At 39.7% G+C, this 24,981-nt stretch overlaps 1 protein-coding gene across 2 annotated transcripts in view; it reads right to left on the reverse strand.

Moving 5' to 3' along the window:
- Positions 1-215: 215 nt before the first annotated feature.
- Positions 216-24,981, reverse strand: part of SP3 (Sp3 transcription factor) — a 116,476-nt gene continuing 91,710 nt past the window's right edge. For both annotated transcript variants that reach the window (XM_029605805.1, XM_029605804.1), the window contains 3 exons: positions 13,358-13,547; positions 4,234-4,430; positions 216-1,949 (listed from right to left, as the gene is read on the reverse strand). In XM_029605805.1, coding sequence (XP_029461665.1) covers positions 1,633-1,949; positions 4,234-4,430; positions 13,358-13,547 — 704 coding nt within the window. In that variant the 3' untranslated portion in view covers positions 216-1,632. The remainder of the gene's footprint in view (positions 1,950-4,233; positions 4,431-13,357; positions 13,548-24,981) is intronic.

Consider the following 24,981-nt stretch of genomic DNA (forward strand, 5'->3'; position numbering starts at 1 on the left):
TTGCTTTTCAATTATCTGTACTTTTGAAGAGTTCATCAGAGTAAAGTAACGGAACACTGCCAAATTGCTTACTTTGTAGTTATGTTTTAATGAACGATCAAGAACTGGTTTATCAATGTATAATTTCTTCTAACCCAAATACACCCCACATTTTCCACATCTTTGCTTCCCTCATAGATACTCCATATTAACCTGTGTATAGGAGTACAGCAAAGTCAAAAGAAAAAATAGTGTTTTATTAACTACCACACTGTTATAATACACTTGAAACGTACAATAAGGTAGCCTTTAAATCTGAGGTGGTCTTGAGATTTAACAAATGAACAGAATTCCAAACAATGTTTGCTAGTAGCTGAACTGATGGTGGTTCTGCAGTTGTTTTTACTACATTTCATGAAAATGGCATAGCACTTACATATCTGCAATGTAACTTTTTTTTTTTACACTTTTCTATAGTTGAAAATATAAAGTTTAAAAAATAAAAAGAAATTACAGCAACATAATAAAAAACATATACATATTTATCAGTTAAATGTATTCGATACATACAATTTTTAAGGGAAGCAAAAAAGCAAAAAGGGTTGATATTTAAATGCAGAATGATTATCTAACCAAAAAGAAAAAAAATGAAACCCTTCTGAAGTCCCAAGTTTCTATGAATACTATCTGCATGGTTGGAGTATGGATTAAATGGACATTATTTCTTTTTATATTTGCATGTGGTATACTTTACTGATATTTTATGTGACAGCTGTTAAGGCCATAAAGACAGATGGATTTGGAAACAAGATTGGATAAGATCATGAATGAGACACACATCTTATTTTTGGTCCTCCAATGTTCTAGGAAGAGGATATATAACTACAATATTTGCCTTACGACCCAAATGCCTCAACCTAGAAAATGGTATCACATTGGTTATATTGCCCAACTTACGGATTGAACAAAAATTAAACAATATATTTTGGCAAATTAAATCTTAAACATGGCTTTTCATCAGGATCTACAAGGTGACTATCCCTAGAGTTCCATGTTAAAACATAGTTCTCAAAATCTTACAAGATTAACACTTAAAATATTGTATATAATTTAACCTAATTAAAATAATTAGCTTCAAAATTGACAAATTGGTGAGCTAAGTAAAGTCTACACTATGTAACATTTGCTTGGAAACTTGATTTGTCAGTTATGCATAATAAAAATTCCAGTCCTCAAGAAAATTACAAAATTTCAGGTATCATAACATGATTTTTTTTTCACCCTTCAACTTCTTTATCTTACAATAGATAAATACCAACATGTTCTCATTTTTACACTAAACCACAGAGGATTGATGCATTTGGTTAGACTACCATTCCCATCTCTTAAGTTCATTTGTCTCTTTACATAACTTGGTAAAATTTCATCTCTTCTAGATTCCAAAAGTACCTACAAAAAGCATGCAATTTTACCATTTTATTATACTATGGAATATCATACAAAGTAAGGCATTTCAGTGTCATGTATAACCAAGTTACTGTCAATCCAAAAAATTTTTGCACATCAATAAAAAGATATCTAAGAACTTAGGAACAATATTCTTCTCACTAATGTATAAAAATAACCACAATTAATAGGTATTCTGTATAATATTTACTCCAATGTCTCATTTCCAGAAACCGTGACAAGCTGTAAAGGTATTTCAGAGTTGGAAAGGAGATCTTGATTGTTGACGCCAGAAGCATTAACAGTTCCCATCCCTGAAACGGAACCTTGTTGAATATTTGCAAGGATAAGCGTCGTTCCCGCTGCTGTAATCAACGTATCGTCAGGCTTTGCTTCTATTGAGGCCAGCACAGCACTGCTGGAATGAATACCTTTTTTATTCTGATGGGTTTTAATATGTTTGGCAAGGTGATCGCTTCGCATAAAACGTTTAGAGCATTCTGGACAAACAAATTTCTTTTCACCTGTTTGAAGAGATAACATAGTTACCCATCTGTCAAATTATTGTTTCAAAAATGCACAGAGCAACAACTTTTCATCTCATCTTTCTCTGTGCTCATGGGTGAGATTTTCCAACTCTGTACCCATATATAAAATGCATAAGGTGCTACAAAATCTTAACCACAGGAAATGTTTTAAATTCCTTTAACAAAGTAATGTGAAGAGTATGTAGGACTAAATCAGAAAAGGAGGGGACAAAGAGAATGGGTAAGAGAACAGATTGATAAGTGTGGCTAGTTATTAAACTGTAATTAAACTCTATCAAATATCTTAAGGCAACATATTTGAACAGATACTCAAATGGAATGAGTTCAATAAAAGAATGAATTATATAACCTTGGTGGCCACTGTCACCAAATACAATTATATCAGGTCCACCCAGACAAATGGATAAGTACTTCAGAATACATTAAAAGCTGGATTCATCCAACCACTGTGTGAGCAGTTTTCTTCTGCCTAGTGTTTGGGTACTTCGGCAGGCAGTTCAGAAAAGATTCTTTGCCCCTTGTACTTTTAGGTGCAAAGAACTCAGAGCAAAGACCGCTCAGGGATTTCAAAATGAAATCCCCACACATTTCTTCAGGGCCCACTCTAATCCCCCCACCACGCCTTTTCTCCACTTTCCTTTATGGAGAGGGAAAGGGGGCCATGCTGGCATTTGCAGAGGAGGCTTTTTCTCCTCTGATAAATAGCAATTTACATACGGAAATCCTTTAAAAAGTTGCCGTCAGTTTTACGGAGTATAAACGTATGGCATTCAAAGGGCTTGCAAAATTCAGCTCCGGATCATGAAACACATTAATTATATCCAATTATGTCTCTCAAAATTACATTTAAAATTATTTTTTTCTATTTCATTTGTTTCTTTAATCTTTGACTGTAAAGAAAAAAGAAATGCAGCACTTTTTAAGGGCAAAACATTTTAAGTAAATTTATAACTACCAAACTGATTCTAAATCTGACACACACATTTAAAGTGATACTGATCAGGAGTGCACAATCCTGGACCTGAACAGTCACAAACTGAGATCTGTTTTTCAGATTTAACAAAACAAGCAAAGTATCTGATTCTTAGAAAAAGTATATGCAGTATCCCCTGAAGAGCAAAAAAGATCAGTAATAGTGAAGGGGAAAATAACAGTGCAAGGGTGGAAAATAATCAATAATTTGGATTTATATAGCACGTTTTTATGAATCTTCATTTTCAGTTTTTAATTCATTTATCCTAGGAATTTATCAGTGTTTATTACAATAACAAAAATATATTTACCTGGCAAATGGGATCATTTTTACACTTATTTCAGCCATGTTTGTTGTAATAAACCCTGATAAATTCCCAGGAAAAAGAAAATAAAAACTGAAAATGAAGGTCCATGCACATTTTATCCAAATCTAAATCTGCCTAACAAATTAGTACTGCCCAAGTATACATACATCTTTCTCCCAGACAGATGAGCTAGCAGTCAGCATACATTTGGTGCTCTTACTACACAAAAGCTCCAAATGGCAAGAAAAGCACACCCCATTAGAAATGGCACCCAATTACTGTTCAGTAAATTGGGGGAAAGCAAGATACAGTAGCTTACCCAGAGAATCAGACAAATATGATCCAGACCTCTTCACTCCTATTTTAATGCTCACTAATACATACTATGCCCCTCAAGAAAAGTGACTGTCAAAGAGGAAGGTTTACACTATAAACGCCCTCCCACCCCAGTGATAATGTAGATTAGGAAAAATGCCACAAACAATTTCAAGAGACAAAAAGAAAGGTTGCTCTACCTGAAAAACAGAAATAAAGAGCCCGTGCACGGGGCTAATGTATTTGCATTTATTTTTTGAGGGGGAAAAAGGCAATGAAATATCTGTTTGGCATCATAACTATGCCTTCACAATTCGTAACTTAGGGCCTGATTTATTAAAGTCCCCCCCCACCCCCCCACAATAGACCCAAAATAGAAGAAAAGCCTTGGTAAATCAGGGCTTTAATCTCATAAAACTCCTGCATCCTCATCAGGAGAAGAGTACTCCACTCATAAAACTTGTTAGCCACTAAAACCTTTTGTTTACTACAGTGCTAACAATAAATGGCGATTTGTTAAATGTAAAAAAAAAAAACAAAAACAGTCTAATTTCTTGAACCTATTCGCTAAAAATAGCAATTCCACCTAAAAAGATTGTGCAGGAAGATTCTAGGTTGGATGTGTCTTTCCGAAACTTAGATCACAGAGGAGAAAGAGTGGTAACCTGTGTGTGTCCTTCTGTGCCGCTGTAACTCGTCACTGCGCGTAAACCTTTTCCCGCAGAACATCCAGTTGCACACAAAGGGGCGTTCTCCTGAATGCCAGCGAAGATGGGCTCTCAGATGTGAAGTCTTCCCGTACACTTTACCGCATCCTGGGATGTGACACACGTGCTGCTTCTTTTTCCCCAAGTTGGTGCCTCTAAAATATGACAGAAAAGGTCATTTGGCAAAACCTTTTAAAAAGTTTGTGCTCTGTAGAACATTTTTTTTCATTTTCTCTGTAAATAAGTAGCCTGTGAAGAGAAAAAAACAGAAACAAAAACTAAAACAGGCACAAAATATCTAGCTATGAAATTAACTTGACTTGATGGCACTGAATTTCTAGTGACGTTAACTATTGTATACTCGTTACTTTAGCTTTCAAATGCAACTACAATAAGTAAAAAAAAAAATCTTTAAACTAATGAATGCTCTTTATAATAATTTACACCTGTTTATTAATTCCCCTTCATGAACTTATTTAGAAAGGGATCTATCGATCTCTTAAAAATATGAATCATCTTCCCTAATCATTTATTTATCATCTGTACACAAAGTTGTTTTTGTTGAAAACTGTTCTAGTTTTAGTTATTCTGTAATCTTTTTGATTGATTTTAGCATTTCTAAGTATAAGATTTCTGACTGGATTAATTAATCCTAAACAGCAACCAGGCATGGAAAAATCCCAGTCACCAGGTTGCCTCCCCTCCTCCACCCCCAAACAAATGGAAGCAGAAAGAGCAAGATAAACTAAAAAACAACAACAAAAAAAACCCCTAACATTTTTTTAATTACAAATTATTATAGATGTATTTGGCTAGGTGCTAGTCAGGGGAAACCATCTCTCCCCACTGCATTCGACCCATATAACCCCTATTCCCTATCTGTTCCCGCATACAATTCAAGCTTCAAGAGCCTTCACTCTGCAGCTCCTCGCTACCTCTCCTCTTCTCTCTTCCTACACTCCCCTCCCCCCTTTGTGAACTCTGCTCATGATTATCCTTCACCTTCACTCCCAATTCTGTGCGCTCCAGCTTGCTGCACTGTATGCTTGGAATAGACGTCTTAAATTGGTGGGTCATCTCTCCTCTCTGGCCTTATTTAAATTCAGCCTAAAAACCCTCTTTTTCTGGGCTGCATTTATATCTTAAACACCTAATAATCCCATCATGGCTTTATTGATTTTAGCCATTTTCTTAATAAATGAAATTCCTGAAGTCTCTTTTGCCAGGTACATCAAGTAGTGCTATAGAATATTCTTCCATTCCAGAGAGCATCTATTAACTCATGAATTATTTTGCACAATCTACATTCAGTTTTTCTTTCCTGTAGCTAGTCTTGAATGATTTTTCAGCCCAATTCCACAATCTTGTCAACGTATGTCAGATTCACATGGTACATCCCTTTTCAGACTCTTCAGTTTAAAGAATCATCATTGGATTGCTCCCGAATCATTGGTATTCTCAATTTATTTTTGACACTTGTAATATATATGTGCAAAGATAAAATGGATCTTATGTAGCTGGTTGTGGGAGAAGGACTGATGGCACTGACAATGCTCTGTGTTACCTTATAGGAGGAATTAGGTTAGAATATCTGCCCCAGCTTTGGCTCTGGCAGATTGGCAAGGGTTGAGGGTGCTCCAGAGGTACAATTCATAGCCCCGGAAGAGGAATTCTTAGTTACTGTACAAAAGCAACACTTAAGGGTGGGCTTTGGGTAGTACATTTAAAAGTTTCAGAAGAAAGCCGCTGTCTGGTGGCTCCCTACTAAGGAGTGTTACTGAGGCTGGGTACAGGAGGAGGAAGAGGAAGAGGATCATGGAAATCTCCTTTCATGGCAACAAAGGCTGATGGTGCCTCAAGCTTAAATGGTATGCAGCAGGGTTAGGGCAAGTTCTGATCAACTAGGTTGGAAAATGTGACGGAAGACCATAAAGGCTTGACAAAAAAAGGCTGGGGAGAAATTGGCATTGGCTTGGCTAGGCTTCCAGAATCTGATAGAATCAAATGCCAATTTTTATACAAGTTATGTTGTTTACTTAATTTTATGAACAAAAAGGTGAATTTTAAAAGTCCGGCATGCACCAAAACTGGGAGATATGCACGTACGTTCGGTTGGTGCATGCAGAGCGGATTTTAAAAGCCTCCCAGATATGCGCATATTTGCCACTGCGCACAAAAATGAAACGTTCAAAAAAGGGGCGGAGTCTGGGCGCTCCTGGATTTTAAATTGAAATTAGCATGTAAATACTTATGTGCACAGGCGCGCTAGGGATGATGCGTAAATTGTAAAATAAAAAATTCTAGGCACATTAGCATGGTTTTAATGATCGGGTGTAACAGGGGAGAAAGGAGGCTAACATTTACTGGGGTTTGGAAGTCCTATCCCTTTTCTGGGCAAACTGGGAAAGCTGCTAATGGCGTCGGCATGCGTGTCTTCTAAATCCTCCCATGTATGCAGTAGATGTGGTATTTGCACGCATCTGCTTAAAACTGTGCACTTGTGTGCGCGGTCAATCTATTTTATAAGATGCGTGAATATACGATGTTATGTTATAAAATGGCTGAGTAACGTGCGCATATGTACACCTGTGCGCTGGTTTAAAACGTTACCATTGTAAGGCCCGATTTTAAAGGGCCTGCTTCCGTAAAAAAAACGGGGGTTACTCGCGCGGCCGGGCTCTGCACGCGCATTTTACCTCCATTATGCGCAGAAATGCCGGGCCAAGTAAAAGGGGCGGGCTGGGACAGCGCCATTAGCCGCTGTCCCGGGGAAGCATGCGCCGGCAGCCGGCGTGCCCAGTCTACTGCTGCTCCAAAACAGCAGCAAGGTAAAAAATAAAAAAATTACTATAGCTAGGAAAGGGTTAGGGGTCGGAAGGAGAGGGGAAAAGGTAGGAAGGCTAGGTAGGGGTATAGGGAAGTTCCCTGAGGAAACCCTACTTGCGTCGCCGCGCATATTTTTCTAAAATCCCCCCCCTAACGCACGAAGCAGGCCACCTGCCCGCACAAGTGTGCGCAGACATGAAAATCTGGCGCACATGTGCACGTGGGACCCGTATTTTATAACATGCGTGTGCAGACACATTATAAAATTGCCGTGTCCATGTGCACATATGGATGCGTGCGCGCTCCTTAAAAACATATAAAATATTTTACGCTGTTTGGGGGTAGATAAGCAAGAAAATTGATCAAATTCAGTTTAAAAACCGTACCAATTTTTTGTAACTAACCTGCAAAATCAGGGGGAGGGGGGTGTCAAGCTTGAGGACTAGAACACACGAGCATAGGACTTGCTGATCTCAGATAAGATACTGAGTTGCTAACACTAATACTCCTCTGATTAGAGCCACAAGCAGTAGCGTTGGGATTGATGGTGGGCATGATGGTGAGCATGTTTTAAAATATACCGATTTACACACGCAAGTCCTACTTTATTTCATAAAATATACACATGTATATTTATTTATTTATTTATTTATTTAGAAACTTTTATATACCGGCATTAGTGGGTACATCATACCGGTTCACATAATAACTGAAAGTTTGGAAAATACATTTCAACAGGGAGACAGTAACTGGGCAGGGGATAAAATAAATAGGCAGTAGGAAAGATAGTTAAAAAACAAGAAAGTCATAACCAGAGAATACAGTTTATAATTTACAATGATAGTCTCCTTAATATAAGGAGAGGGCAGACCCCTGAAGGGGGAACTGTGAGGGGAGATGGAGAAGGGTTATTCTGGGTAGGCATGGTTGAACATGTCCGCACATGCAATGCACTGAACTACCTGCTCTCAACACATTGCTTGTATTCGCATGTAAGCACATATATGTCTGTATGTTGCAGGATAAAGATACGCGTATTTATAATACACTCATATGTGATACGTCTGCGTTATAAATTACTATGGCAAAACTACGCGCTTATATGAAAGTTATTCTCCCTATGATCAGAAAATAAGGAAAAGTTAAACCCTTGGGTTTAAGCTGAGGCTCGTAAGTGTATAAATCAGAGTACTCAAACTCCAAAAAGATTGTAGCGTCAACACATCAGGCCTCTGCAAATATTCTGCCCTCAAAAATCTCACCATGTCAGGGGGAAAAGACAAAGAAAAACCAGCAATCAAAACTTTGATATTAGAAACAGCAGCCATATGGACCCTCAGTACACTAAAATTCAGTTCAAATTCTGAGCCCTGAAAAGGACAAAATTCCAACACCTGGCTTGCACTTCTGAGCCCCCAACATAGAGGTCCATATTCAAAAGCCATTTAGAAGGATAACTCAAAAATTAGCTGTCTAAATGGCAAATGTGGCATATTCAACCACTTATCAGTCTTAATTATAGCCAGATAATTATTTAGCTATGAATTAGCTGGTTAAAAAGGGGCGGTTTGGGGGCATCAAGTTATCCGGCTAACCTTCCCGAATATTTGGTATATCAGGCTAAGTTAGAAGAATAACTGGCTACTTACCCAGATATCTTCAAAAGATATGTGAGTAACTAATGCTCCTTACTACAGTAAATAAAATCAAATCGCAGGCCTCCTAGCACCTGAGGGGCAACAGCAGCAAGGCACTTTTTGGGCGCCCGATGGCATATATTCGCGACCAAGTAAAGTGCCTGGCATTCTGGGTGCCTAGCTACTGTAGCCGCTCGGGTGCTGAGCTTGGTGCTTACTTGGTCACGAATCTATACAATCGGGCGCCCAGAAAGGCGTCTAGCTACCATTGCCGCTCAAGTGCGACCAAGTAAGCGCCCAGCTCAGCACTTGAGTGGCAAGATTAGCTAGGCACCTTTCTGGGCGCACGATCGTGCAGATATGCGAGTAAATAAGGGCCTAGCTGAGCACCCAAATGGCAAGGTACGCTAGGCGCCTTTCTGGGCGCCTGATCATGCAGATTTTTCTGCCACGAATTGAAGAGCACGAGCAGCCTGATAAGTGTCTGGCTGAGCATCTATCTCAGCTTCAAAGTGGCCAGCTTAGCAAAGCACTTTTCATGGCGTCCGAGGTAGGTGCTTCCCTGGGCAGACATACATTTTTTTTTTTTTTTATATACAGACATTCATGATCCCAATCATATCATATCGGTTTACAAGAAACAATAGGCGAAAAGTGATAAAAGTTACAATAAAACAGGGGCACTCGAACTGGGAGGAGGAAGAGCCAAAGGCATGGGTGACTCAGAAATAAATATCTGGTAATATACTCAGGATTAAAATAATAATATGAACTCAGGGCTGAATACTATCAAATATAAAAATATGCTATTTGTTCCACATAATAGCTAATGAATATCATATATTATATCTTCGTATAGATTATCTCCTGTATATAATTTTCCCATTTAATATGTTAAATAAGGTTCTACTCTTTGAATGTTAAAGATAGTTATAAGATATTTGTATGTATTACGTTGTTATCCTGTAAACCGGAGTGAAGGCAAAACGCTATACTTCGGTATATAAAAAACCCCAAATAAATAAATAAAATAAATAAATATATAAATAAGATCATATACTCAGGACTGTAATATCGTATGGCCAGAAGAGCGGCAAGACTGTTTTGAATTAGCATCCATGAAAATATTTGCCATGCTTTTTGCAGTACAGTTATTTGAAATATTAAAAATACTTTCCAGGGTCATACTTTCACTTAATAGAGAGACCTGCTCGCTCGCCTTTATGCGTGGATTATCGGCACGGGTTTTGAGCGCGGATGCAGCAGATTACATAGGCCCTTACCACGCTTAGGTATGCGCATTTTTCTGTACGTGCATGGATTTCTGCTCACAAGTCATTTGCATAATTTTTTTTTTTTTACATCCTGCGGAAGCAGCAGCCTCAGCCACGTGCGGTGATCAAAACCCACGCACATCACGAGCGCCTGTTTTACCGCGGGTCTTATTACACCGGCCCCTATATGTTTTGTCGGGCTCACTCAGAGCTAGGGTTGGGATCTGGCACCATAATCCTTCATTTTCCGTTATTTTATATCCACTACAATCTTAATTCAGCCCAATTACTGCAGAAACAGTCCTCAGCCAGTGGACATTCACCAGGGCTCTTTCTGAAACCCTCCAATCCCAGGTCCTAAAATATGGCCACTGGGTGTCCCCACTGCTTGATGACCATGACGCCCTCCTCCCCAGGGGCTGTGAACGCTGCTTCCTCATCATAGGCAGCAGACCCAGGGAGCAGAAGACCTCAGGTAAGAATTGAATCCAGGTCCCTCTGCAGGGCAGTGGGCAGCTCTGTCACAGAGTTACCAGACTGATCTACCTTGCTGAATGTTTTAGTGTCAGTTGAGTACAGTACTACACACATATGCCAGATACACAACAAACTGCAATAAGAGACCAACAGTCTTGTAGGTCCTTTTTGGGACTGCCTCCAGGCTTTTCTTGAAGGTAACTTTTAGAATGGTAGCACCTCTATAGGAAAAGTGATCTTGGGAGGTATTCCAACAATAAAGGAATCCACACTATAGGCCCTGCCCCACAATTTCATCTTATCTCTAAGTAGCCTGTTCATCTTGGCTTTGGACATGTCAGCCTCACAATCCACATAGGTCCAATCCTTCTTAAGGATCTCCTTTATAGCCAGGTCAGCAGGTTCTAGTGACCCTTAGTTTCAGTGGTAAACAAGGATGCCTTAAGATAATCACTCTCTGGCTTTACATTCTCTGTACTATGGACCATGGCTACTTTTACTGTGTGACAGCTCATGCACTACCCTTTCGGAGGTTGACTGAAGCAGTTCATCATCCACATTTTTGAAACATTCTCAGAATACAAGGAATTAGACTTCTCGGTGCCTCCGATGCCAGAAACCAGAGATGACTCACTATGGTTTCTCTATTCTTTTGGACACTTTCCTGCTTTATTAGCAGAGAAAGCCTTAATATTATTAGGATCTTTATAATGCATTACACTGAGCAACTGCACCAACTCCTAGTTCAGATGTGTCTGTACAGGCACTCCAGAAGATACCAGAATATCAGGCTCTGCTTTCACCTCCTAAAAGATCCAACTCTTGTATGAATATGGCTAGTACAAGAGACGTCAGACCTGAGAAAACGAAACTTAAGAAGACTGATTTCCTGGAAAACTAACAGCAAGTGTAAATGGCAGAAAAAGCATCCTAGTAACAGAGCACGTACACATGCACAAATTTACTAATTGGACAAGGGATAAGGGGCAGGTAAACGCAGAAACCTGTTGATTGGCTGAAGGTAACTCCTTATAAAGCTGTGCACTAGCAGTATAGCACTGAGTAGGTTTGAGCTTGCACCATTTGCTTTGTAACGCTTGCTACTTCTGAAGAAGCCACGCCTTTCTTCATAATAAGCTTCACTGTTTGACTTTTAGAGCTGGTCCTTATTGGTCTTTCTAGTCCGAGGTTTATACACTCTGGAAGTTTGAAGATTGAGCCCAAAAACATTGCTACACCTCCCTCTCTGAGGGCTCTTGCTCTTATTTGTCATAGTAAAGCCTGTCTCAGTCCAATGGGGGACAGCTGTGTGTTGAAATCCTGACAGTTCAAGCCTTAAACAAGAGTACAACCCAGGGATCCCCACAGGATCAGGGACTCAGGATCAGTTCTGGGAATTTCCGCTATTGGCTCATTCATATCCAATTCCAGGTCAATAGGATGTTATACCATAGTTTACAAAACTTCCTTTGCAGATTACAATAGTCCATACATGAGATGCCCTTTCTTCATTACTGGGATCACCAGTGATCTGACCAGGACTCAAGACTGCAAACTGCCAAGCTTCCAAGATTGCCAGAGCCATGCATTTATTTCTCCCTAGGAACCGAGAAGTAGCACTCCATATAAGATGCTTTGGCCCATTTCAGTCCGGCAGAAGACTGAGTGGAAAGGGTCACTGGAGGAGGAGAGAGAAGTAATTCTGGTTTGAAGCTGTTTATCTCAATTATGGTACACCAACTAGTAATGACCAAAGTTCATGATTACTAGGAAATACAACTGAATGTATGTTTTGAAGGCATTAGATTACACTGCTGCCTGAACACTGCTCAGATTTTTTCTGAATATCTCTTTTGGTCACAAATGGTGGAGTTGTTGGACTATATGGCATAAGAACATAAGAAATTGCCATACTGAGTCAGACCAAGGGTCCATCAAGTCCAGCATCCTGTTTCCAATATTGGCCAATCCAGGCTACAAGTATCTGGCAAGTATCCAAACACTAAGTAGATCCCATGCTACTGATGCCAGAATTGGAAGTGGCTATTCCTAAGTCAACTTGATTAATAGCAGTTAATGGACTTCTCCTCCAAGAACTTATCCAAACCTTTTTAAAGTCCAGCTACACTAACTGCACTAACCACATCCCCTAGCAACAAATTCTAAAGTTTAACAGTGCGCTATGTGAAAAAGAATTTTCTCAGATTAGTTTTAAATGTGCTACTTGCTAACTTCATGGAGTGCCACCTAGTCCATCTATCTATGGTGGACCTTCCTACTATGTGGCAGGAGTAAATATCTTGGCATCAGACATGAAAATCTCTCTCAAATAAGCCCATATACTTTTGAAGCACGGGACACCTATCTCCAGATATTCGATTGTTTATGCAGCTTACAAATCATGTAGAATCAGGCCCAAGATCACCAATGAAGAATTTAAAACAGACCCCCCCCCCCCCCCCCCACCCACACCAAACACTCTCCTAATAAGGAAATCACATTTACATTTAGGTTTCTGACAAATATATTTAAAACAAAATATATGCAGAAACATTTTTAAAAAATTATAAACTTTGAAAACACCTTTTAATAATGTTGGCAGGAATTATGTAACTAGAACTAAACTGCATTCTTGGAATGATAATCATCGCCAAGAATGGAACCAAATAGCTGAAGACAAATATAAACTCAAAATATTTAGGAGATCATTGAGCTAACAAATATTTCACAATAATACAATGTTCTGTGCATTCTTGTAAAGTGTCCTATAATGAGTAATGCATTTTTGATCTGCAAATGCCTTTTTCTCTCTTTTGCTGTAAGATTCTAGAAAAATACATTTCTGGAAGAGTAAGTAACCATGCATACCTCCCACCACCTTCCTTGCAGTTGGGACAGGTGCAAGCTACTCGTCGTAGCCTTTTCCCCTCTTGATTTGGTTGGTCCCCTTCCTCATCTACCACCTGCACTCTCAAATGCGTTAGGTCATTTGTATTCAAAGTAGAGTCACCAAGCTGCCACTCTTCTGGGTCCGGCTCTTCTTCTTTAATCCGAATATCTAAGAAAAGAACAATACGCATGCATAAAACAGAGAGGAAGACAACCATAATAAAGCAATTCAACTGCTGCAAAGCCTACCTAACTGTATATATACCAGTGTAAAAATCAGGATTAGCGTATGTACACATTCCGTTGCACTCTTTTAGTTAAAACAGTATAGAATCCTACATCCATGTGCATACTATGGACTTATTGTTTACATTTAATTGTATTCTACTAATATTTTAAGTCGTGAGAGTGAAGCTTCAGGTAGGTCAGCATACAAAATGTATCTAGAATAAAAAATATTTGTTCAGATTTACTGCTGAGCCACATCTATATGCATGATTTTATTTTTCTTATATTTGTTCGTAACTATGCAAATATTTTAAAATATAAATCGCAAGCAAAAGCACTAGATTTTGTATTATAAAAGGCTGAACATCTAAACTTCCAAAAAGCAGTCTAACAAGTAAACTTTCTTGTTAATCCCATGTCAACAAAAGATATTTAGGTATTGAAGTCAAGTTTTAACCCAATTAATTTTTCAGTCAACAGCATTGATATGGCTGTAATGGGCTTCCAAGAAGGCACCAGGGTAACCTGCATGGAATGAACAAGATTAAAACCCAAAGTTCATTGAGCATAGGGAGGAAAGATGACTTAGACAATGGCTGCTAGTTGTAGTAGGTGTACAGTAGAAGAAAACTTGGTAATAGGGCACAAAAAAGGACCTGGGTGTTCTATTTAGTCTTGGTTTGTAAGAATCATAGAGGAAGAGGACAAGGTCTAAAATGGTCTTCCCAGCAGAGATGGAAGAAGACAATACTTACACTCATTCTGAGCACACTTGGGATTGGAGGGCAGTGATAGGAAAGGGTTTGAAAATTCAGAGAGACAGCATAGGGGTGGGGGAGCTGGTGTTGAGTTCAGTATGGAATTTATATTTGTAATCCACGTCGATCACTATATGGTGATAGTGGACTATAAGAGATGCCAAATAAATAAATAAAATAAATACATGCTCATCGCCGGAAAATGGAAGAATTGCAACTGGGCAGACTGGATGGGCCAATTTGGTCTTTTTCTGCCAGTGTTTACTATTTTAGTAAGTGTGGTAAACACCTACATTTGCGGAAATAAGTCAGAAGAATTATTTGCCATGCAGTGTAATTTATGTTATCTGTTTGAAGACAATAAATTATCCTATTTATTTGCCACCATAATTGCAAAGCAATGACTTAAGAAGATTTTGGCCCAGTGGATAAATTAAGTTAATTTTGCACTACGTTTTTGCAAATGAACCCAGCATCTAGCACTATTCTTGCACAGACATAACACATGGGGGGCTAATTTTCAAAAGGATTTACACACTTAAAACTGAACTTTACACATGCAACTGGACTTTTGAAAATTGCTACAATAGTATGTTACATTTACATGTGTAACACCTTTGAAAATTACCTCCATTATGTTCTTGAGCATTAATAGTAGAGAAGAGTTGGTCATGTGGACAAAAAAAAAAAAAAAAAGGCACTGATCAAATAGTTAAAGCTGCAGGGATAGATAGTTGCCTCATAATAGAAGCTTGTTATTTTTTTTTTATTCTATTATTTCTTGATTTTGTTCTATATTCTTACTATTTAAAAATAAGAAGTATGCACATTTTAGTACATCCTTGACTTTCCTGAATCCATACGTCAATTGCTCTCACTTTATTCATGTACCAGTATGATGCCTGTTTGCAGTTCTGAAGTCAGTACCATGCTGAATCTACATCATAATGGAGGGAGTAGCTATGAAGGAGGGGCTTCCAAAAACTTAATGAAAATTCAAATCAGAATAAAAAAATAATGTTCATATTTATTTCCACATCTGAGGCAATATAGTACAGTAATATAGCGTTCGTGAGCAGGAATGGACAAATATCTAGAAAACCTGGCTGTCAACCAACATTTTTTAAAAGTTAGGGAAATCCAATTATATTTTCCTTTTTCCACTTTTTTCTTCTTCCTCCCCCAACCTCTTTCTCCCTTTTCCATCTAGTTTCTTTCTTGCATGTTCCTCTCATCCCATGTCTGCTCCCACTTACTCTCTTACTCTCCATGGGCTCAACAATGCAGACTCCTTTACGTGACTGGTAGCTTGGAATGAGACAAGCTGGACTGATATCTCAATAACTCCTCTATGGGCAAGCAGTATACCCAAAATCAACCATGGGAGGGCTGGTCTTGACTGCTAAGGGAGTTCAACTGAATAGCAATTGATAGAAAGTAAAATTAACATTCTATTACACTTCCTAGCAATATAGCAGAACCTCACAGTGTGGCATTCATAAGAGATTGGAGAATTCGTCTCCCAAATATTAATCTGGTAATAATCATTTACAGACCACTTGTGAAGCTATAAAAAAAAAACCAACCCATATTGCTACTCTACATATTTTAGCCATGGAAGCATAAGCCTTCCCTGCATACGAAGTACAGACTTGCTCCAGCAATGTGTTGCCTGAGGAAGTTTTATGGACTTTCTTATAAGACTTAGTGATACATGATCTAATCCACCTCAAGACTAAAGCCGCAGAAGATGGTAGACCTATATTAACATGAAAAAATAGGTGTGAAAGAACATCACAGGGAACATAAAAGCAAAATACAAAATTAGTGGTATAGGAAGGGCTTATAGGTCTCAAAAAACTATTTCCACAAAAATGGAAAAACGAGGGTATACATAAAAAATATTCAACATATACAATTTAAAAACAAAGGAGAGAAAAAGAAAAAAATATGGGCATGTTTCATGCATCTGATTTAAAAAACAGTAAAAAATAAATAAATAAATAAAAATAATAATAGTATACACCACCCCCAGTATAATAATGAAACAAGCAAGACCAAAATAGTTCTCAACATGTCTGCCAATTCCAACTTTTCATCAACTTGCTCTTAAAGATTTTAATATGTTAGGGGAAAAAACACAGGATACATTATGATCTTTCCAGACTTAAAAATGGGGAAACTAGGTCATTAATATGCAATTCAGATATTAAAAATAAACCTGGGGAGAGCGAAAGGAGAGAGAACGTTTACCCTGTCTCTTGCCAGCAGCTGTTTTGAGTCCGGGGGTGAGTTTGTGAAGCCTGCCCCACTGGTAAACTCCAGCAGCTGAGCACAGTGTCATCGAGGGGCGGACCTGGAGGCGGGACCCGGAAGCTGCCTATAACATCGGGCTGCTTGCGGCGCGCAGCTGACGCCGGCGCGCAGCTTGTCGGGCTTTGCTGGGCTTAGCTGGGATTCGGTCTGAGGTCGTCTGGACTTTTTGGTTTCTCCTAAAATTAAAAGCTTACATTTCTTGAGGTAATTTTTCAGAATAATATTGTTTTCTCTCCTAAGGTCAACATTTACATGGTGGAGATAGAATCAGAGAGGCTTTTTCTCTTGTGTTGTGTTGTATTTGAATATATTAATTTTGCCTCCCAAATGTAAAGGGAAAGTGAGAGTTTTTCCCTCCCTCGCATTACCTTCACCTAATTCAACAGGAGATTAGCCACTTTATGATTTCTCCTGCATTAAGAAATAAAGACACCAAGGATACTGATGTGCCAAGCTGTCAGGGAGAACAGCTTGGCCTGGCAGAGGAGGCTTCTTTAAGTCCTAACATCAGAATACCACCAGCGCAGAGTGCCAGTGAGGAGAATCAAGGGGGTGATTCCCTGGAGAACATCAATACTGATCCTGAAGCGGGAACTTTTCAAACCTGCGATAAAGGACCGGAAGAGGAAGATGCTGCCTTTATTACTGGTTTGACTCCAGAAAGGAAAGTAGGAGGACTGGAGTCTTTAATCCCCCTTAGTGGGGAGGAGGGCCATCCAACCAGTGTTACAACTTTGGGATCTCTCACCCGCCCTGCTGTGGGAACTTTAGACATTTTGTGGGAAATGATGGCCGGTATGTTGACAAATATTAAAGGGTTGGAAGGGAAAGTGGATGCGCTAAGTGCTGGGAGTCAACGTGATTTTCTTTATACACAAAAACAAATTAAAGAATGTGTGGATAGAATTAAAAATCTGGAAGAATGAGAGAAAAAAGTGCAAGAATTTAATGCTGCAGTGGTAAAGGATAGAGAGATATTAACCAGGAGAATAGAATCTCTCGAAAACAACGCTAAGCGTCTTAATTTAAGATTTCTTAACTTCCCCAGAATAGCTGGGGACGTTCCACTGATTACTATTAAAAAGTTTCTTATAGAAAAGCTTGGATTTGTTTTGGAAGACTCTCTAGTTGTGAATAATTGTTATTTCCTACCCAAACCCAGGAATATAAATAACAGATCTGAAATGTTGTTCCAGGGAGATCTTACAAATTTCTTAGAAGATTCAACGGCACAAGTCATTGAATGGGGGAATCTGTTGGTTACTTTTTCCTCTATTAATGATATTAATCAAATAATGAAAAGGTATTTTCAATAGATACCCCATAATGTATTTGGAAAAAGCTATTAAAATATTTCCAGACTTAGCAGTATCCACACAGGTAAGATGGAAGGCTTTTTTAGCCTTCCGCCAGGAGGTAATTTCTATGGGTTTCTCATTCACACGCCGTTTTCCATGTAAATGTTTAACTAAGAAACAAGAAGGATTTGTGCGTATTTTCTTTTACACTCCGATCAGTTAAATTTTCTTGTAGAAAGATTGACCAACCTCATCCCCTGTGTTAATAAAATGAAAAAGTAATTTAGTGCAGGTTCTATATTAAAGCATTTACTTAAGAAAATATTAAAGTTAAAGACTTCCCTTTGGTTGTCACTATGTAATACGCTCTCAATTATGTTTGATATTAATGGAGTTGGTATAAGATTTAAGTTGTTAAAATGGTATTTTGCTGGAAATGAGTTTTACTAATTATCAATCCATGTATTTCTGAGTGCAAACATTTAACAAGTTTGTATTATTTGAATAATTATAAATAAATAATTAAAAAAAATAAAATAAGCCTGCATTGTAGTCCTTAACAATAGAGACTATATTAAAGAAATTGAACGCCAACTGGGTGACACACAGTTTTACCTTGACAGACTCTACTGACTCACTTCAAAGCATTAACCACAATCTTCGTTATCTGAATGAAACGTATGGTTTTCTTGCATCAAAAGAGTATTTTAGACATTCGATATCCCATTATCCTTATCGTTTATATGTTCAGCCCAAGATTCAAAGTTCCTTGTTTCTTCACTGGGCAAACCCATAGTATCTGGAAATGGGTCCACACTCTATCCATATTTACCAATCTCTTCCTTGGTATTTTGGAGACAAATGGTCTATCTTTTAACAGGAACTTTGTAGATGTCATTACACACACTAACACGCTTCAGCAGCAGATTGTGAGGAACTGCAGAAGGACCCTGTGAGACTAGGAGAACTGAAAATCTAATGTGGACAAGTGTAAAGTAATGCACATAGGGAAAAAGTAGTTTGACTGCTGTGTTAGTCCACTTGAATGCACAGAAATAAATTAAAAAAAATTAAAACAAAAAATATATACAGTGATAACCTTTTTATTAGACTAACAATTCATTTCTTGATTAGGTTTTGAAAGCTAATATTCTCTTCATCAGGTCAGAATTCAAATGTGCAAAAGATAAGATTATCAAGAAATAACTGTAGTGTGGCTGCAATAAATGAATCATAAAAGGCATTACAATGATAAGGGAAGGGGGATGGAGTGGGTGAGGTCTGATGGGTGATCAAAAGGTGAAATCAATTATCTGATAAAGAACAGAGAACAAAACTGAGAATGTCATAATGCCTTTGAATAGATCCACAGTGCAAGCACACCTTGAGTATTGAGTGCAATTGAATAGTGGCCATAGAAAAGATACACAGCAGGGTGACAAAAATGATAAAGGGAATGGAAAAGCTCCCTTATAGAGAAAGGCAAAACAGATTAGGACTCTTATGGAAAAGAGATAAAGTGGATATGATTGAAAAATAAAGTTTTGCTTACCACAAACTGTCATAGCAGGATGAATTAGCTATGATATGTGGGTGACATCATCCAGCAGCACCAAACAGACTCGTCTCTCCTAGTTAGTAGAAGCTTTTAGCTCTAAGCTCATACTGGAATTCCTGCACATATATTGCCTTGTGAGCCTCCTCAATCAAGTATACAGCTAAATTTAGCTACGTAGTCGATTCTCCAGGAGGCGAATGGGAATCACCAAGGCTAATTCATCCAGCTATCTACAGAAAACACTGTATATGGTAAGCAAACTTGCTTTATCTGTCGAAAAGCAGGGCTGAATTAGGCATGACGTGGGGAGTCTCAAGCTAAGGGCTGCAGCGGAACATTTACTGAATAAGCAACCCGGAGCCCCACCATGGTAAACAGACTACTAGGTGAACACTATACAAAACTACTTGTCCAATTTACTGGGATATAAAGGTGTGCATTGATAATGAAGTTGCAGCTTTGCAGATGTCTTAGAGAGGTATCGTTCACAGATGAACAAAGGAAGAAGTCATAGCTCTAATCTAATGTGCTTTGACAGTCTAATTTGTAGACCTGTGGTTTTGTAGCAGATCTGGATGTAGTCTGTTATTCATTTAGATAACTTACATTTAGTTAGGATCATAAGATATGAAGATGTGGAGACGTTCTTCTTTTGTAGTAGGCTAAAGCTCTTTTGCAATCTAGGATATGAAGGGCTTTCTCACATTTACATGCATGTGGCCTCAGATGGAAGGTAAGCAATAAAATGGTCTTTTTAATATAGAAAGCTGATACAACTTTTGGAAGGAACTTCATCTGGGTGTGGAGCATCATCCTTTGGGAAAAAACTAATGCCTGAAATTCACTGACTCTTCTGGCTGCTATAAGAAATATTACTTTTCATGTCTGTTTATTTATTTATTATTTATTTATTATTTAGGTTTTTATATACCGCCGCTCATCAAAGATATCATCGTAAAATCTAAGAGAAGCCAATTCTAATGGTTCAAAGGGCAGCTTATCAATTGATAAAGAACAACATTCATAACCCGTGACTCTGAAGGTTCCTGCACCTGAGGTTTAACTTGCCATAAGCCCTTCATAAACCTTGATAACAGATGAGTAGAAATAGGTTTACCATCTATTTGAACATGGTAAGCTGCTATGATGAACTGAAGCTGGAAGATTAGTTTGTCCGTCTGACCTACTACAAGAGTAGCAAATCACCTCAACCAGAAGAAACTCAAAAATGAAATTTTGGATCTATTAGTTAAGCAGAGTTGCTTACCTGTAATAGGTGTTCTCCAAGGACAGCAGGATGTTAGTCCTCACACATGGGTGACATCAAATGGAGCTAGGCGCAGAAAACTTTTGTCAAAGTATCTAGAGACTTTGAATGACACACTGAGCATGCCCAGCATGCCACTATCCACGCTTCCATATGGTGTCCCATCTTCAGTCTCTCTTTTTCTGCAAAGCTGAAGCCTCGCGGCTATGTAGTTTAACACTTTTTCCTATGGAAAACAATCTTCTTCTATTTCCCGAGTCCTATCGGGTCCATCTGCGTTTTTTAGGGGTTTTTTCCTCTCCTAGGTTGCGGTTGATTACAGACGGTGTCACTGCCAGGCATCGACCGCATGCTGCATGTTTTTTCACATGGCATCATCTGGCTTTCGCCGTTGCCCCCAGTGCCCCTGGGCCATGTCCATCACAGACCTCCATGAGGTCTGTGTCCTGTGCCTAGGGGCATTGCATGATGTCCATGGCTGCAATCTGTGTTCAGATGACCCCCAAGGGTCAATCGGACCGCCTGGCTATCCATCCTGTGTACAGGATTGGTCAGGTGAACATGGAGGCACGTTGGGCAACTTAGTGAAGAGAGAAAGCTAAAGGCAATATTGGCCACAGCCTGGCAAAAATATGGTATATCTTTCCCTGTAGGTATACACTAAGATATATCACGAATGCCTTAGCATTTCCTCCCCTCCCCCAATCTCCCAACTGGAGGTCAGACGGAGCGAGAACACAAGGAGGCAGACTGCTGGACTGCCGGGGTAAGCACAAGTTGCTAGGTGGTATATCCCAACCCCAAGCGAATAACCCACTGCTGATTCCAGTAGGGAGTTACCCACCTAGATAAAGCCCTCAGTCTACTTGGAACAGCTGAAACATAATGAATTCCCCACGGAAGAAATCCAGAAATACTCCAAGAAACAGGAAAAGCAAGTTTGCTTACCGTAAACGGTGTTTCCGTAGATAGCAGGATGAATTAGCCATACTGTCATGGGAACTGTCAATCAGGGCCCGGGAGACGGAGCTTCCAAAGAGAAATACAGAGCTTTGTTCTGTGTGGCTGCACGTGAGTTCCCGTGCAGGAAAGAGATCTCTCCTCAGTCTGTGATTAAGCAGTAGATGAATGTAAAGTGCATTATGTCGACTATCCAGGGAGGTAGGTGGATCAGCATGGCTAATTCATCCTACTATCTATGGAAACACCGTTTACGGTAAGCAAACTTGCTTTTTCCCGTTGATAGCAGGGCTGAATTAGCCATGCTGTCATGGGAGTCCATAGCTCCCTATCACGCAATGTTAACTTTTTTTTTTTTTTTGCGTGATCAGATTGTGGAGGAAAGTCGACTAGGTATTAAGATATTCCAGATTGAAGTATTGTTTTACCCATCCTGGCATCGTCTGATGATTGCTGGTCCAGGCAGTAATGAGATGTCAAGGTATGAAGAGATTTGACCAGGTAGCCACTTTGCAAACGTCAATGGGCTGATGTTTCTCAGATGAGCTATGGAGGTTGCCATTGCTCTTACTTGATGAGCACGTGGTTGCCATGCAAGAGATTTGTTCCATTTGTTGTAGCAAAACTGAATACATTGTGCTATCCAGCTGGAAATTGTTCGTTTAGCTACCGGGTTTCCTGGAGCATTAGGATTAAGAGAGACAAATAACTGTGAAGCTCGTTTGTGAGTGTATCATCTCTTTATAATATGCTAAGGCACGTTTACAGTCTATGTGTGTAGTGCACGTTCCCTGTTTGTGATGTGGTTTAGGAAAGAACGTTGGAAGTTCTATGGATTGGTTTAGGTGGAATTGGGAAACCACCTTTGGCAGGAACGATGGATGAGGTCGTAGGACAGCTTTATGATGGTAAAATTGTAGCTAGGGACTATAATGTACCAAGGCTTGTAACTCACTAACTCTACGTGCCAAGGTCACTGCTACCAGGACCACCACTTTCCATATCAGGTATTTAATGTGGGCTGAGTCCAACGGTTCGAATGGTAATAACAAGTTACTCCAATATTATGTTTAGGTTCAATGGAACTGGAGGTTTGGATATGGGAGGTCGAAGCTTTGTAAGACCCTTGATGAAACGAGATACCAGAGGATGACGTGAAATAGGCTGGCCTCGATGTGGCCTGTGGTAGGCTGAAATGGTGCTGAGATGAACTCGAACCGATGAAGTTGCTAGGCCAGCTTTGTATAGGTGTGAAGGTAATTAGGAGAATCTCTGGTGAACAATCTATGGGATGAAGGCCCTTGTTCAAGCACACCATGTTGAATACAGATTCCACTTGAATTGATAATTTTGTCTGGTGGATAGTTTTCTGGATTCCATTATTATCTGTTGTGCTTCTATGGAGATGCCCTGTTCAGCTAGGAGGAGCCGTTCAACCTCAATGCTGTCAAGTGAAGGGAGGAGTGAATCGGATGCAGGAGAGTCCCTTCCTCTTGCGTTAGGAGATCTGGTTGATCCGGTAACGGAATCGGATCAACCAAGCTCACGGTTACCTTGGCCAAGCTGGAGCTATCAATATTAGTTTGATGCATCTTGCATACATTTTTGAATTGTACTTGTTATGAGAGGTATCTGAGGAAATGCGTAAAGCAGCCTTTCCGTCCAAGGGAGGAAGAATGCATCTTGCGCTGTCCGCTGAGGAATTGGCCAGACTGAACAGAATCGAGGTACCTTTGCGTTCTCTTCCGTGGCAAAAAGATCCATCGTTGGTACTCCCCATTGAGCAAAATGTTTTGCTATCTGGTTGAGGGACATTCGTGAGGATAGAAAATTCTGCTGAGTCTGTCTGCCCAGGTGTTGATGACCCCGGGAAGATAGGTCGCTTGTACCTGTATGGAGTGTCGGTGTGCATGCTCGTAGATGAGAAGGGTCTCTCTGCAAAGGGACCATGAACCTGACCCCTCCTTGTTTGTTGATGTAATACACTGCTACTTGATTGTCCGTGTAGATCATTACACTTCGACCCTGCAGGTGGGACAGAAAACCTTGTATTGCATTATGTATAGCTCTGAGTTCTAGGAGATTTATCTGTAGATTTTGTTCTTGCTTGGACCATAGACCCTGTGTCTGTAGGTGGTCTAGGTGCGCTCCCCAGCCCTTGCGTGAGGCATCCGTTGTAAGCACTGTGTTGTGCGGCAGAGTGTTGATGAGGTGCCCTTGGTGAGTGTAGTCTTGTTGAGCCACCAGGTAATGTCCTTGGACATTTCCACTGTAAGTGTTACTCGGAACCGAAGTGGTTGGGAGTGTTGATTCCATTGATGTTGTAAACTCCACTGAAGTCATCTCATATGCAATCTGGTATTGGGAACTGTGTAAATGGCCGCTGCCATGTGCCCTAGTACAGTAAGGATCTGATGAGCTGAAGGACATTGTGTCATTCTGAGGGAACAGGCGAATTTCTCCAGTCACCTGTCCTCCGGCAGGAAGGCTCTGTTGTGAGTGGTATACAGTCGCGCTCCTATGAACTGTAGGATTTGTGTTGGGGTTAAGATAGACTTCTGGAAGTTGATGACTAAGCCCAATTGATCCAGAGTCTTGATCAATTGATATAGGTGCGTTAATAGTAGTGGGATTTGATGCCACTAGGAGCCAATCGTCGCGGTATGGAAATACCTATTCCTGCTGCCGAGGAATGCCATCACCACCGCCATGCATTTTGTGAAAACCCTGGGGGCCGATGATAGGCCAAAGGGAAGAACCGTATATTGGTAATGATTGTTCTGGAATTGGAACGATAGGTAACGCCATGAGGACGGGTGTATAGGGATGTGTGTAAGCATCCTTCAAGTCTATGGAACACATCCAGTCGTTGGGTTGGAGGAGTGGAGTATTGATTTCAAGGATACCATTTTGAATTTTTTCTTTACTGCATACTTGTTCATTCCCGAAGGTCCAGTATTGGACGTAGGCCACCTGATTTCTTGGGAATTAGGAAATATGGGGAATAGAACCCCTTGTTGCGGGCCCACATGGGAATGGTTTGTATGGCCTGTTGGTGGAATAATGACGCTATTTCTGTCGCTAACTGGGTTGATGGAGTTTGGGACCCCTGCTGATAGATGTGGGAGTGGGGGTTTCCACAGAAAATTAAGTTGATATCCATTTGTATAATGTCCAGAACCCAACGGTCAGAGGTTAGGTTTTCCCATTCTGTGAAA

This window comes from Rhinatrema bivittatum, chromosome 6 (genome assembly GCF_901001135.1).
Source record: "Rhinatrema bivittatum chromosome 6, aRhiBiv1.1, whole genome shotgun sequence".
Classification (NCBI taxonomy): Eukaryota; Metazoa; Chordata; class Amphibia; order Gymnophiona; family Rhinatrematidae; genus Rhinatrema; species Rhinatrema bivittatum.